Below are 16,012 nucleotides of genomic sequence, written 5' to 3'. Positions count from 1 at the left end.
GAGAAGGATAAGGTTGTATTGGTTTGGGCCATCTAGTATCCTTGATTCTTCCGATTGCCAATACAATGCCTGATGCGTCGACGCTAAAGTTATATTCCGATAACTGAGGTGCCTCAACGGGATCAGCATGCTTATCAAAACCACTTTTGCTCATAAGTCCCCGAGAATTTTGTCCTCGATCATTTTTTCGATCATTCTGGGATGGATTGCGTCCCGAGCCATTATTTCTTCGATCTGCGGCATATGGTTGATATCGTTCCTTGTTCGACCTTAGTTCCCTATCGGTGTCCCTCGGGGCTTTAACTGCCAACCTGTTTGGATGAACTGAACCTGAAGGGGCTCATAACTGGTCATCCTCGACCCTGATCTTTGATTAATATCGATTGTGCACATCTTCCCAAGTTACAACTAGATACTCGATTAAATTTTGTTTCAACTGTCACGGTGCTATCGAACTTCGCTCGTTCAACCCCTGGGTGAAATCTTGATCAGCCTAATCATCTGTGATCGGTGGTAACTCCATATATTCCATTTGAAATCGGGACACGAACTCCCTCAACATTTTGTTATCTCTTTGTCTTATCTTGAAAACGTTCAATTTTCTAGTTGCGACCTTTATGGCCCCGACGTGTGCCTTTACAAAAGAATCCGCTAACATGGAAAATGAGTCGATGGAATTTGGTGGCAAGTTGTGATACCAAATCATTGCTCCCTTTGATAGAGTTTCCCCAAAATTTTAAAGCAAAACAGACTTGATCTCATCGTCTTCTAAGTCATTTCCATTTATCCCTCATGTGTACGAGGTGATATGTTCATTAGGATCGGTGGTCCCATTGTATTTCAGTATATCCGACATACGGAACTTCTTAGGAATGGGCTTCGGAGCCGCACTCTAAGGGAAAGGCTTCTGCACGAACTTTTTTGAATCCAAACCCTTTAAGATCGGAGGTGCCCCCGGTATCTGATCAACTCGGGAGTTGTATGTTTCCACTTTTTTATCATTATATTTGATCTTCTTTTCTCCCGACTCAATTCTTTTGCTGAGCTCCTTGATCATTTTCATAATTGTAGGATCAACTCCTGATCCGTTACCATTCGTCATTTCCAGCACTGGCTCGGTACGACGAGTGATTTCCAGCTCAACCACACTCGGAGTTCTATGTTGACTCTGAAGCTGAGCAATAACGGCCTGTTGAGCCTGTAGCATCTCGAATATTACCTAGAGACTAACTCCCCCATCTCCTACGCCCTGTGTTCCTTGGCCACTAGATCGGCCTTCCCTGCGCACACTCTCTTTGGGTTCCACGCCTAAGTCTGTGTTCAAAGCAATGTGCGAAATGACATCGATTGGATCGGCAATTGGTACTTCCCCAGGGTTAATCGATGGCACCCCGGCTCCTAGAGCAATTACTTTATCGTTTTCCCATGAAATCCAAGACCGTTATCACCATGTACGGGTGTGTTTTGTGAGTTTGACATGTTTTAACCTGAGAACAAAAAATCTTTGACAAGAACAAGCGTGAAAATAACATGTGTTATCAGAATCAGTACTGAAATAATCACAATTATCTTTAGCCCCACGGTGGGCGCCAAACTGTTTACCCTAAAATCCGAGTAACAATTAAACTTATACTGTGGTCTTAAAGATATGTGATTTAGTCCAATACCAATTGATAAGCAAAGAATCAAATGTATAAATTAAAGAATAAAGTAAGTCAAACCAATGTGCAAGCCAAGTCTCGACCTCGAGTTATGACAGTCTCGAGGTGGGTCAGTGAGAACAATAAATTATAAGGCAATTCTGATGAACAGTAATCAAGAAAAATGATGAATGTATATTCTCTTGTCAATAGATAATGGTGTTACAAATGATTGGGCTTCCCTTTATATAATAGGGGAGCCCTAAATAAGGTTCACTTCCAATTTTAATAAGGAATTTTATTGGACAACTGTCTAACCGCCAAGTACTAATCCGTTCCGGAATTCACGTCGTGATCTTAGGGCTGTTGTGGAAATCTTGCTCTTTCTGTTAAAAAACCATAACAACATTATCTCGAGGTTGGTCATACTCGAATTTGGTTTTCATCGAGCACTTCGAACTTCAAGTTCTATACTCCGCCATCAGGCTCGAGCCAGGTCCGTTTTGAGCTTATTCTTGAAGCAACTCCCCGAGCCTACGAAATCGGGCATACCTGATTTCAAGCGTACAAACATAACTTTCACGAGGGAAATAAAGTAGCACATCTTTTGGCAAGCGAAGGATCCAAGCAAGCAAAACTTGGCACCTTGTTCCAGTCCCACCATTGTTTGTTAATGCAGCTATCTTAGAAGATAAAATAGGAACAAGTTTTGAGAAAGCCATATCAGCCCGTGTTTGTAATAATTTGGCAAAACTTGGTATGCTTGTAACAGTGGTGGAAGTAGATTCAAAAAATAAAAATAAAAAGTAAATATGTGACACCTAATATATGCAAATATGAAGAAAAAAAATTAACCCCTTATACGAAGGAGGTTCGGTTGAACCCCTTCCGGCCACCTAGCTCCGCCCCGCTTGTAATGACATTTTAGTACTTTAATATTAATACAAGGATCTTATTTAATTACCAGGAAAAAAAAAAGAAACAAGATAAAAGTTCTATAAATTCGACAGACATAAACAACACTCACAATGATTTGGATCTCTACTTGGTGTTCATAAAGTCTTTCAATAGTTCATACAATACTAATTCAAGCAATGATGCAATACAATTACTATCCGAATTGCAATCAAACAATAAATGACAGCTAAAATATTTCCAACAGTCTTTGAAGTCGGAAAGAAGCTAAACCTACTACTACTAGTATCAGATTGCAATAAAATCCTTAATCCTTTGGCTCCTCCTTTTGATCTCCAAAAGGAAAAGGAGAATACATGAAAAAACTTGAGGGGACTAGTGTTGAACAACATCTGTAGATAGCAAGCTAAATATTACCATGTCTCCTGATTTCCCCTTTATACTCATGAACTTTCTTAGAACACCTTCTCTCAAGAACCCAACTTTTTCTAGCACTCTTTGTGATCCTTTATTGTCAATATCCACCAATGCCTCAATCCTCTCCAGATTTGACCACTCTGAAAATATGGTAGTTGCCACCATTTTCACTGCTCTTGTGACAATCCCTTTACCCCAATACTTGTAAGCCAAGACATATCCAAGTTCAGCTCTACAACTATCAATATTACCAGAATTTGGTGTCACAGAAATTGCCCCAATTGCCCTGTTTTTAATGCAGATAACTCTCAACCATGGATGGGGAATAGCATTATTCTTGATATAATCCAAAGCTTGGTCTTTGGAAGTGTAAGTATCCCAGATGCAAAAATGGCTGACTTTTTCATCTGTTGCCCACTCCATGAAATCATCCACATCTGACAGTTCAATTTGCCTGAGAGTGATTTCAGTGAATTCATATTCGCTTTCTTTTCCTTCTGATTTGCTAGTTGTTTCATCCATTTGCTTATAGCTCTTCTCCAGGAACTCTATGTAAAGATGAAAACAATCAAAACTAAATGTATCACGGTTTCGTGGACAATTTTGGGATGGTGGCTTTGCAAATTCCAAGGGTGAAATTTATGATGAAAATTTGAGCGAAGGGGTCAGTTTTGGTGGGCTTTTTTGGACTATTCTATACTTGGAGGAAAGGCAAGAGGTGTATAAAACATAGAATTTCCAAGAAAAGCAGTTGACCAAGATGGAGCTATGATATGATCTGTGATTTTTACAACTAATCTCCGAGATATAGGGATGAGAGAGCTAGCATGTTCAACTATGGCTGATTATCAAAATATAAATACGATAAAAAAAATCATAAAATTTGATCACAAAGCCAAGAAATCAGCTAAATGCCAAGATACTTTCCACGTTATTAAGCAGAGCCAAATATTTATCCTCCAGACATGGATACATTTAAGATAAACATAAAGTGTGTAAATATGTGACTACTTGGTTTTTCAGTTAGATTTAGTAGATTTTCTGAGGATTTATTGTCTGATTAACAAGCCATAAGTTAGTGAGTTTAAAGTGATAAAAACTAATTTAGTGGGGTAACTTTTTATAAGATAATCATAAGTTGAATGATTTTGAGTTTAAGTTTGTGTACATATCATTGATATGTACTTCCCCGGGCTACTTTAATTGATTTTTTGGCCTTTTTTATGGACCATGATATTTAATTTTTTTAGATATTAAGAAGGAATTTTTTCAGAATTATGCTTGGAGTAAAGAGTTATGATCAATTTAATTGTTAATTAATCTATACTATATTAAAAGTATGAAGGCTCTTAGTGAAATTCTTTTTTTTTTTTACCTTAAAAAATAGAGTTTCCACTAGACAAAATAGTCATTTTATTGTTATCCTAATATTTAGTACTTTAAAATCGACTAAAAAATTTATGATTAAATATTTACTTATTTGAACTAGGTAAGAAGTCCTAAAATTTAGGAATTTAAAGTCAATCAAAATTCTACCTTACATAAATATTTTTTTATTTAAATTATATATGTAACATAATAATATTTCTTATATGTACTTTTCATGGATGTATATTCTGTGAAAAAAGAGTAATTAATAAAATTAAAGTAACTAGCTTATCCTGTAATTTTTATGCTAATAAAGAGCACGTTAAAAAAATGTACGAAAAACACAATTTTGATTTAAAAAATAAAATATGAAAGCATCAATGATAAGTCATATTTAAGGTAAGAGGTAGGGAATAATTTGAAGAGGAATTAGGACGGTTTTTTTTCCCTTTGAACAATAGAAAGATCAAGAATTGGAAGTATACTCAAATTTTTGCCCATTTTTATTATCTAAATATTAGAAAATAACCAAATGATAATCTTTTTTAAATGCTAAATAAGATAATAACTGTTAATAATAATTGAGTTTGGATAAGATAAGGTTACAATTAATAGACAATTTTTTTTAAATTATTGGTAAATTAGCTGACATAAATTTTATAACTAACATGAAATATACATGCAATGCACATACCCAAGTGCTAAGTAAAGTTGAAGATCTTAGGTACTTCTATGATTTTTTTGTACAATTAAGCAAGTACAAGAACAAGTTGAAAGAAAAACCATTATAGTGGATCAAACTCTTAAATATGATTAATTTTATCATTTTGAAACTTGTAAATTTTTTATTAATTTTAATATTATAATGCAAATATAATTTTTAAATATTTTCTGTTGTTTTTAGAAATTTATTTTCACGCATGCGTATACTAAGGCTAATACCATTAAAAAGTAGTCGTTTGGTATGTGGACAAAATAGTACCGATATTATAATTTCGGGATTATAATCCCGGTATTAATTTATACCACATAAAAAAATGAGATATAATAATTTCACAATTGATGATATAAAATAGGATAAGATGTAGGATTATGTTTATACCTTATTTGGTTAGAGGTATAAATTTATCCTCCAACCAAACAAGGTACAAATTTAATCCCAAATCTTATTGCCCCTAATACCACGCGATCATAACTCTTTTAATCCCAAATCTTATCCATTATATCGCTCCAACTAGTGAAACGCGAGATCATCTTCCCCAAATTTTCTCCACGTCACCGATATTAATTTTTTTAATTTTATTCCTGCTCATAACAATCAATGAGTAGAGGGTCAACTTCTGCATTTGGATTCGGTCTGGATCAGCCAGTCATTTTTAAATTCCATTTTCTTATTAACAAAAAATCTGAGGCAGTACGAACTACGAATTGAAACATTAATTTTTAAATGGCTACATTAACTTCTAACTTAATCTCAATCTTCCCCTCCATAAATCCAATTTTGACCTTCCTCCTCCTCTCTCCGATCCTCGCTCGGATTCGCCGGAGACGGCATTCTGTTGTCATCTCCATCTGACATTAAGATGTCAGTCGCAGTCGAAATGTCGGAAACCACCGTCGAACGAGACAACGACGCCGAACCGTTGCTTGATTCTATAGATCGTAAGTTACGCATACATGATTACGGATATGTCTGTATTACGCAATTTTATTTCAATTTTTGTATGTGAGATTAATTTTCTACAGTTATTATATTTTCTTAGCTCATTTTCTAGGAAAGGAAAGGAAAGGACTTGAGTTAAATAGTGTGGGAACCTGTTAGCAATCTCAAATACTGGCTAGTTCGTTATTAAAATTTCAAGTTTGATAATCGACAGCTGAAATTGTCAGCTTGTGAATATAGAGTTCCTAATCAATATGGTTTGTGACGTAAATCCATGTTGTCATGCTACAGGAATCACCTCGTTTTTTTCCCTTCCATGATTTGAACCTGAGACCTCGTAGTTGTCCTACCAATTCATTAATCACGACAACACAATTAGATGCTAAAAAAATTTGCAGAACATTTTTGCTCATGTAATATTCAATCAAGTCCATCACCGGTAGGGAAACTTCTTGAAGTTTTCCATGGTGCTTTGAAGCATCATAATGAGGAGACCATTGAGAAAACCTTTGCAAAAGTAGAGGAGAGAGTGATACTGAGAGAACGATCTTTAACTCTTTCAAAGTGTTTAGTAGGAGTAATTAGTATTGGCTATTGCTAAGCAGTAACAGGCACCTTATCATGAATTGCCAGTAACTACAACTTCATCATAGAAATGGCTCTATCAACCTTAATTTCTTGTAGGTTGTGAAACCAACTGCAGACTCAGGATCTGTGCATTTAGGTGATACTTGTACTAGGATCTGAAGGGGCGTGTTGAAGGGGAGTAATAAAATTTAAGTAACTAACAGTGTACTCTATGGTCACACATTTCAACAACATTCATGTTCCTAAAAGCTGGCATTCGTTCCAATAATTGTGGTATTATGGAGCTCATATTCAAATTCCTTATCTATAAATGTGCAGGAAAGGAGGATCTGCTGACAACCTCTGTCGAGGAAGATTCTAGTTCATCTAATAAAATTGGCCCTCATGGGAACAAATATTCTATTAGTTCAGTCAGATGCTTTGGGGTGGACCTAACCCCAGATAACATTGCAATTGCCCTGGTATATTTTGTTCAAGGTATCTTAGGCCTTTCAGATCTTGCTGTTAGCTTTTATTTGAAGGACAACCTGCACCTAGACCCTGCAGAGGTATGTCATCCTCATCTTGAATACTTTGTTACATTGTTGGTTGAGCTTCCACAATATAATAAAAGAATTTTCAGCAGATAAATCTTCATATTTCATCCAAAATTGCACATTCGAGTTGGAAAACTAATTACATAGCTTGAATTGACCAATGGACTTTGAATTTAGGGTACATTCTGAGTATGTTATTCGAAATACAAGCTTATTGAAATGAAATCTTCACTTTCCTTGGTTCATCTTATAAGTACCGTTCATTCTGAAGGATTGCGTATAGGTGTTCGTAACACGCAGCGGAAGACAATAACAATCCTAGACAGATCTTTTCGTGTTTAAAAATTTATTTACATGTCAATAGATCGGATCTAAGACGTACCTGGTGAAAAAAGTCTCGTTTCAAATTCTTCGATAGTGCGAAGACTCTGTGCGTATCCACACCGAGACTGATCCTTGCTATCAACTCTTTGATCAACGAAACCCGCGAACAAATTGAACAAAAACTTGTGCTGAAATTTTTCTCAAAAATCTCAACTCAAATTAGAAGAACAAGAAACACTTTTCTTGTTAATTGTATTTTCTCTCTTGGCTTTGTATTGCGCTCTCACTTTCATAAAGTATTTTTCTTCTCAAGAATTAAATAATACGACAAATTTTCTCCATCACCATTTATATAGCATCGCCTATAAACCCTTTTCCTATTTGGGTGAGGTAATGATTTACTTAGGGTAAAAATTTGTTCCAAAAATAAACTTGATAGAATTTTCTAGGAAGAATTCGTAATCCCATTCTCAATGGGCAACGTTACTGTCGATTTCATGGACTTTCCCTAAAGTCCAATTCCAAACATTGGAATTTTCTATTGAAAACAATGAAACCAAATTTGAGGTGGCAGACGTCCTTTTATGGACTTTTACGTGAATCCAAATTCCAATTGGAATTCACTTAATAAAGTTTCATCAAACCTTTTTTATTAGTAATATTTTCCTACTGGAAATATAATCCCATTCCAAATGGGTTCAAAATTGCCGACAAGTCCATATGGACTTTCCACGATTAATTAATCCAATTCAAAATTAGATTTACTAACAAAACTTTATTAATATTTTATATAACATCTTTTATATAAAATAAGTGTTAATTATATATATCACATATATATTTTAACCAAGAGATATAATTTAATTTTCTATTCCAAATAGAAAACTTCAATTTGTTCACAATATTAATCATACCGTCTGTGCTAGCAAAGAATATAATAATATTTCATTTGGACTAATAACTAAATTTATTTGACTAATTAAATTCCTTAATTTAATTATCAAATAATAAGTTAATTAATCCTTTAACAAAGATCAGAACACTCGTTAGTGTGCGACCCCATAGGTTCAATACTAAACCGGTAGTAAATTGATCACATCAATATACTAATCAAGGGTGGCGTCTAGCAACACTCCTTAACGACCGGATAGCATGAAGTATACAATTTACTCTCAAGAACCAGTAGAAGAATAATGTAGTAATTCCTTCTGTTCCTTATAGCTCTGGATCACCCTAGGATATGGTTCAACTGTCAAATCCTAATAGGCGACCAACTATGTGTTCATGTCAAATATAATCGACCATTGAATGACCTAAGAAACTCTTTTCTTCTTTCATTCAATTGCCCTGGCCAAGGTCTTAATTTGGTCGTTTATAATTCATGACAACATGGAGCTTAAACTCATTACCAAGAGTTGACAGATTCCATCTTGATCAATCACTAATTCTACAAGTATTCAATCGTACCCAATATCCTTTCAACTATCGCCCTAGGGCCATAGGTGTCTGGTATTAAAGCACAACAAATAACTTGTCAATTACTATGACGATCTCAGGTCAAAGGAAACTCTTGAATCACATTCTTCAAGAGAATATCCTATTGACAGTTTATGGTAATTCTAACCATTAGGAATTATCTAATGAGTCGGTTCAATGATCATATCTCTATATGCATAATCTATCTATGTGATTCAGTTAATGAGATCAACTAATCTTTATCCCATAAAGACAATCACATAAATATTGATCTAACCGGATTACTAATATCCAAATTAATAATCCTACGATCAAGAACAAATTTAGATTAAATTGTAAGAGACTTTGCTCTCATTATCATGATCTCTATCACGATGACAAATCTCAAAATTTAATCAAGGACCTTATCAAATTAATCAAACAATTAATAATAACTATGATAAAAGAGTGCCATATATTTTTATATCAAATAACGTTCACAAAAATATGTTCAAATCATCAAATATGAGTTTGGATCTAGGGCATATCTACTATATTCCTAACACATTCTTCTCCTCCTGTCCCACTGCATCTCTCTTTGTGTAACAAAATTCAGAGGATATTTTATGTTGTCCTGAGATGAATTTAATTGGAGAAATATGGTAAGTTAGGATTCATATAGCCAACCCAACTTGTTTGGGACTGATGCATAGTTGTTGTTCTCATATTAAATTTTACAGAATTTTCTGAAATTCTACTTCATTCTACATCAGAATTTCAGATTTTTCTAACTTTAACTAATACAGTGTAAATGTTAGACACTATTTTATGTACTTTTTCTGTCTACTTTCAGCCACTCATATTATCATGAAGGTGTCTGGTTAACATTGCTTTTGTTTATCTTTAATAGTCATGTAAATATATGAACTTATTACTTATTTACGTTAATTTAGCCACACCCTATCATCCTTGTCTTCCTCTTCTTTATTATAGAACTTTCACCCATCGTATACCATGCTTATTGTATGTCATTTAACAGCATTTATCTATTTCTTATCAGATTGAACACTAAATAGAACTGATTGAACAATGTAATGTCAACCTATTGGCACATTACTGATCCTCATCTAGGGCCTCTAACCATGAAATTAGACATGGATTTTTGAAATAAATTCATAGTTTTTTCCGTAAAGATATTGAGTACAAGGCATTGCCAATTTATGAACCTTTGCCTAAGCATTTCTGTCTTCATTTGATAGAGCGCATTTTAAACGGGAACTGTCTGATGAGGTGTCATATTTATTTGTCATTAGCACCTTCTTCCTTTGATTGAGTACAAGGACTGACACTTTTGTGTCTAACTAGACAGCTGTGATATCTGGTTTCTCATCATTGCCATGGCTTATAAAGCCCTTATATGGATTCATCAGGTTGGATTCAATTTGCATTTCATCCTTATTCATCTACTAATTATTCCCAGCAACTAGTTCTTTATTACTTGAATTTCGGTCTTGTAGTGATTCCTTCCCACTCTTTGGTTACCGAAGAAGATCGTACTTGGTATTATCAGGACTCCTTGGAGCCCTCTCATGGGTTTTTATGGCCACCTTTGTTGACAGCAAGTACGGTGCTGCTTCCTGCTTACTTATTGGTTCTCTTTCTGTTGCTTTCTCAGATGTTGTAAGTTCCTTTTTGTTACTAGTTGGTTTCAGTTATTTGAGTCTCATGATGAGTTTGTTACGAGATGCAAGCCTGTTCGCTACATAGTTTATCTTAACTGTTTTTGAGTTGGATCAAGAGATTGACAGCAGTCTTTTTGGGCTTTGAACCTTCAATATGGGTTAGGAGGTTGTGAAATAGAAACCAGCTTGTATAAAAACTACGTGCCCTAAGGTCATTGTCCTACGTTATTCTAATTCATCAAATTCACAAGTTCTTGCTAATTACGCCTAAGCTGGACCTGAATAAAGTAAATGTTTTGCCTATTGAAATTCTGAATGAAGTCTCTCAGATGCATCTCTGGAAAAAAGGGACAGAGACTAAGATCTGAGGCATGATCTGAAGTAAAAAGTCTATTAAACAGTTGAGTTGAAATAGAAAGATATTCTGATAAATGTTCAAAAGCTCAATTATTGGATTGTGTGACCACCTCATCCAAATATTTAAACTATTAGAGAGGGCATATTTTTATTGACTTATGTATGCCTTTAACGCTCCGTTCTTTCACGTGCAGTCAATGTTCTTTTCTGTAGACCAAGCACGTGAAATTTTTTGATAAAAGTTGGCAGTGAGACTGGAAACCGGGACCTCTCCTGTACCATATTGAATTGTGTCATAGCCTCATTTAAAGCACCCACTTTTTTCAATTGTGTATGTCTTAAGAAAAGATGTATACAAATGTGAAATTGCTTCTTTAATCAGTATTTTCTACGAATAGACTATGTGAATTCCTATGGTGTATCCTTATATTTTTTTTTTAAAAGGACTCCTATGGTGTGCTGAACAAGGTTTAGGCAGTGTTTGGTCCAAGTTGCAATAGGAACATACACAAACTATCTAAATGAAGTTTAGATGCCTATAAGCTGTTGTATCTCTCATTATCTATGGGTTGTTATTATTTACACTCTGAAGAAGTATGAAAGAGAATCAAGAGAATGATCATACTAACATGCATTGTCCATTTTAGTCTTTGGGATATTGCTGACTGAAGTAGGCAAATGACTTGATCTTGGTTTCCTAAACCTGTAAGTTGCTTCCTTAATGTTAACCTTGTCAGAGAGAACTAACTACTTATAACAAATGACTTTTCCAACCTGCCAGGTTACCTGTTCTACTTTTATGAATTTCTGTGGACTATTGAGACCTCAAGCAAATTTTGTATCTTTTTAAATCATGTGTTTTTTCTCACTGCTAATGTCAGTGGCATCTGTTAATAGGAACTCTTTCCTCCTAAGAAACATGGTATGTCTTTGTTGTTGAATGATGAATTTTCAAATCAGAACCATAAGGAAGTAGAAGGCTATGACACTGCTGCTTCTTATATTCTGGAAATAATAGCACAACAGCATAGCTTAGAGTGAGCTATTATCGGTTTGAAATGGAATAATACATCACATGGATTTTCAGTGCAAATTTCGAGGATGTAAGTTGGATAAACTAAATAATCTTTGTATCACCAATTTTACGGGTTAGCTGGATCACAGGCTATTGCGCCACTCATTGCCAGACCCCTCTATCATAATCCCTCTTACATGCCAGGGACGAGGTTCTTGAGCTTGAGTTTTAGTTGTTACATATACCTATATGAAATATTTGCTGGCAAATGGAATGTAGCTTATCTTTCTTTTGCTTGAAGTGTTCCTCTTGCTGCAGAATATAAGATTGAGGTATGATGTAGGTCGTAGACTCCATGGTTGTTGAGCGGGCACGTGGTGAGTCTCAAAGCATGTCAGGATCTCTTCAGTCACTATGCTGGGGTTCTTCAGCATTTGGGGGAATTGTCAGTTCTTACTTCAGTGGCTCCCTTGTGGATTCTTATGGTGTGAGGTAGGATAATCAGTCTTTTGAGATATTGTATGCCTGTATTGGTCTGAGCGACGTCAAGAGTCTGTTAGTTAATTATCTTTTGGTTACGCCAGGTCCGTTTTTGGTGTAACAGCATTACTTCCGTTGATAACATCTGCAGTATCTGTACTTGTGAAAGAGGAGCCTGTACATGGCCCAGCAAGGGGTCTTTCTTTAGGCAATGGCTTCTTTGAGAGTTCAAAAAGTAGCATTTTCCAGTTATGGGGAGCTGTTAAGCAGCCTAATGTTCTTTTTCCCACGCTATTTATTTTCCTATTTCAGGCAACACCACAGTCAGGTTCTGCTATGTTTTATTTCATGTATGCTCAAATCCAGGTTTAAGTTTCCATTTCCAAATAACTATTACATGCAAGATGCAAGTTTTTAACTGAAGTTTGTTGATTGTAGAACAAATAAACTTGGTTTCACTCCAGAATTCTTAGGCCGCGTTAAGCTGGTTACTTCAGTTGCATCACTGATTGGTGTTGCGCTGTATAACAGTTTCTTAAAGAAAGTTCCTTTAAGGAAAGTATTCCTTGTGACGGCTATTATTGGTTCAGCTCTTGGGATGACTCAGGTATTTGTCCCAAACTATCTTCTGTGCTTCAGGTCTATGTTGTGTCTTCCCTGTTGGCCCTAATTACTGGTGCTTTAGATTGACTTAAGTGTAACTGGTATCTTGATAGGTTCTACTGGTAACCGGATTGAACCAGCATTTTGGCATTAGTGATGAGTGGTTTTCAATTGGGGATTCGTTGATCCTATCTGTTCTTGGTCAGGTAATCTTCTGTCTTGAAATGATTCTTTTGAGTATAGAATTATGGTATTCTGTCACGTGGCAACTATTTTACAACTGTCTAACTTATACATTTTTCAGGCTTTTTTCATGCCTGTTCTTGTATTAGCTGCAAGAATATGTCCACTGGGAATGGAAGCAACTTTCTTTGCAACCCTTATGTCTATAGCCAATGGAGGAAGTACCCTTGGGGGCCTACTCGGTGCCGGTCTAACGCAGATCTTTGGTGTCACCAAGGACAGATTTGATAACTTGACTCTCCTAATAGTTGTCTGCAATCTCAGCTCTCTGTTGCCTTTACAGCTACTTAGCCTCCTTCCTCGAGATGTACCTGATTCAGAGGAGAATACTGATATTGAGATGATATCATCTTAAATTCCTGCCTTCTTTACATACCATGAAGTTACTCATGTGGCCTCTGACATGGTTGATTGTTTTAACTAACTTTAACTACAGCTTTTCGGGTTAACTGTAGGTGAGAACTCACTCATTTAAATTAGGAATGCTAATATGAACGACTAAAGATGAGTTATGATCTCAAGTCATCACTTGAGACGATAACTATATGGATTAGTAATATAGTACTTTTTAAGCAGCTAGTAGGACCCATTTTGAGCCGTTTCCAATGTAACATTTATATTGCCGGATGGACAACAATTATACAGATGTGGTGTCTATGAACCCGTGTTAGTTATTTTCTGAGGAAAGGTTTGCTACCATATTTTGCCTATTGACGAGAGTAGCCGTATTGAATTAGGTTTTCGGTTGGATATTTTATTTTATTTCTTGAACCTATTCTCCTGCAGCTGTAGCAAGAACGACAATTTTGTAGAAGAAAATTCATTTTCTGTTTCGAGGGTGAGGGTGGGGTATATATGGATGTTTTCTTCAGAAAAAAATGTGGCTTGTCTCCAAATATGAATGTAAGGGTCTTGTCTTGCTACTTGTTAGTTTTTGGACAATTAATTCGAGATTGCCACTTCATACTCCTTCATTGTTTTGTGGCAAAAGCTGTCGCATGGGATGTTGGGAAGTAGGAGGTTGGTACAAGTAAATAGACGTTCCAATCATTGAACCAACTTCAATATCTAAAATTTCTTGAGTGGAGAGAAGTATAGAAAATGGGGAAAAGGCCACCCCTCAAAAAGTAATCCAAAGTGTACACCGGTTCTAATCAATACTATTTTAAACCCTTACCTAACAACTCCAAGTTTGTGGTCATTTGGCAATATTTAGAACTCACTAATCTGATAATCAAAGACTACTTACACAAAATACAAGTACTTAATATTTCTTCCTCCATTCGTGTAATTTGACTAGCCATTATTAAAAAGTGCAATGATTAGTACTATTATTATTAGCAGATGTAAGTAACAATTGTATAACGGATGAGGGAATAATGCAGATAATAACCAGATGCGGTTTTAATTATTGTTCCAATAATATAGTCGGGGCTATAATATTTAGTAACTGTAGTGCATTCAGCATTATGCTATATTACTATATTCTGATGGATGGTTTTTGTTCTAATGTTATAATGGAATATTAGTTTGGTGGCTGGAATTGAATGGTAGCATCCAAAATGTCAATCCCCTAAAGTTAGAGAGTTTCTCGTGAGCAAATCTTTTTATAGAGAATCCACTCGTGAAAATATTCATTGTAAAGAGTGAATGTTTATAAGACTTTTATATTACGTCTGAATAAATGGTGAATTACTCAACTTCTTCTGTGGGCTTAAGTCTAAACGGATTTTCACTCAAATGTTTTTTCTTTGTCTCCATTGAGCTGAATAGAAGGGGGATGACTCTCTAACTCGCCCTGCCGCACATCCGTACCGCCCCACTGTCATCCCCAGGGATGAGCAGTTGGTCAGAAAAATCAATATTCCATGGTCAGGAGGGAATTGCAAAGATAAAAGTATGAGGGAAGCCATGTGGAGAATATTAAATATAAGAGGAATCACAGATTAAAGTTCCGACAAACACTCCTTTATTGATATATATAATAATGAGGAAAACAATAAAATGATGCATACTCGGACTGGATTTGGAGCTTTATCCATTGCAGAGGAATTATTGATACCTATAAATGAACTCCCTGTTGTATGAGGCTTAAAAAGAGGGTGAAGGGAAATAGAGGAAAATGAAATTTTTAAGTAAAATTTTAAGTTTCCTTCCTCGGCGAAGGGACATTGTCCCATATTGAAAGAGGAAGAGTTTTTTTATGGGTGTATAAACGATTGCTCTTCTTCTAGCTCTTAAAGAGTTGAGAAGAAGGCAAGTCTCACACCGTCGTTGTCGCTCGGCTTCGACTTTGGCTTTGGTCAAACGATTGATTGATTAGTTTTTTGGACCAACTTTATTTGTTAATAGTAAAATATTAACAGAAATGTTATTAAATATTTGTTTTAATAACAGAATATTAATATTAAATCCAATCCGTTTTTCAGTTGTGTAACTGAAAATTAAACTATCCTTTTCAATTTTACCTTTTTATTTTCTCTCTTTATTGTTGAGTAAATAACCATTTATGTTATGTCATTTATGTTGTGGCCATTTTGCATAAATAGCCATTCTGAAGAGTTGCACCTCTTCAGATTCCAGCTCAACTTTGGCTATAAATACAAGACTATTCTGCTCACAATTTTCATACAATTTTTTTGAGTTCTTCTCTTTTCTTCCGCATATTTTAACTTCAAAGAAAACAACAGTAAGTGTGATTTGCTACCGAACTTTGTGTTCGCTGA

General features: G+C 35.3%; 2 protein-coding genes across 3 annotated transcripts; one reads left to right on the top strand and one right to left on the bottom strand.

Annotated features, from left to right (window-relative positions):
* Window positions 1-2,620: 2,620 nt before the first annotated feature.
* LOC104238686 (uncharacterized) lies at window positions 2,621-3,872 on the bottom strand. The gene has a single exon (XM_009793122.2). It carries the CDS (start codon window positions 3,492-3,494, stop codon window positions 2,931-2,933), a length of 564 nt encoding a protein of 187 aa, XP_009791424.1. The 5' UTR covers window positions 3,495-3,872; the 3' UTR covers window positions 2,621-2,930.
* Window positions 3,873-5,561: 1,689 nt separating this feature from the next.
* On the top strand, window positions 5,562-14,000 carry LOC104238685 (folate-biopterin transporter 1, chloroplastic-like). 2 transcript variants are annotated; one of them, XM_009793121.2, is made up of 9 exons: window positions 5,563-6,002; window positions 6,910-7,139; window positions 10,272-10,336; window positions 10,424-10,586; window positions 12,304-12,452; window positions 12,545-12,790; window positions 12,879-13,047; window positions 13,157-13,249; window positions 13,348-14,000. In XM_009793121.2, the coding sequence occupies exons 1-9, from the start codon at window positions 5,924-5,926 to the stop codon at window positions 13,639-13,641; spliced, it is 1,488 nt and encodes a 495-aa protein (XP_009791423.1). In that variant the 5' UTR covers window positions 5,563-5,923; the 3' UTR covers window positions 13,642-14,000. The 2 variants fall into 2 exon arrangements, with proteins under 2 accessions (XP_070003682.1, XP_009791423.1); XM_070147581.1 differs by lacking the exons at window positions 10,272-10,336; window positions 10,424-10,586 and having other exon boundaries at window positions 5,562-6,002.
* Window positions 14,001-16,012: the final 2,012 nt, after the last annotated feature.

This window comes from Nicotiana sylvestris, chromosome 6 (assembly GCF_000393655.2).
Source record: "Nicotiana sylvestris chromosome 6, ASM39365v2, whole genome shotgun sequence".
Taxonomy (NCBI): domain Eukaryota; kingdom Viridiplantae; phylum Streptophyta; class Magnoliopsida; order Solanales; family Solanaceae; genus Nicotiana; species Nicotiana sylvestris.
This window is presented reverse-complemented; position numbering and strand designations above follow the sequence as displayed.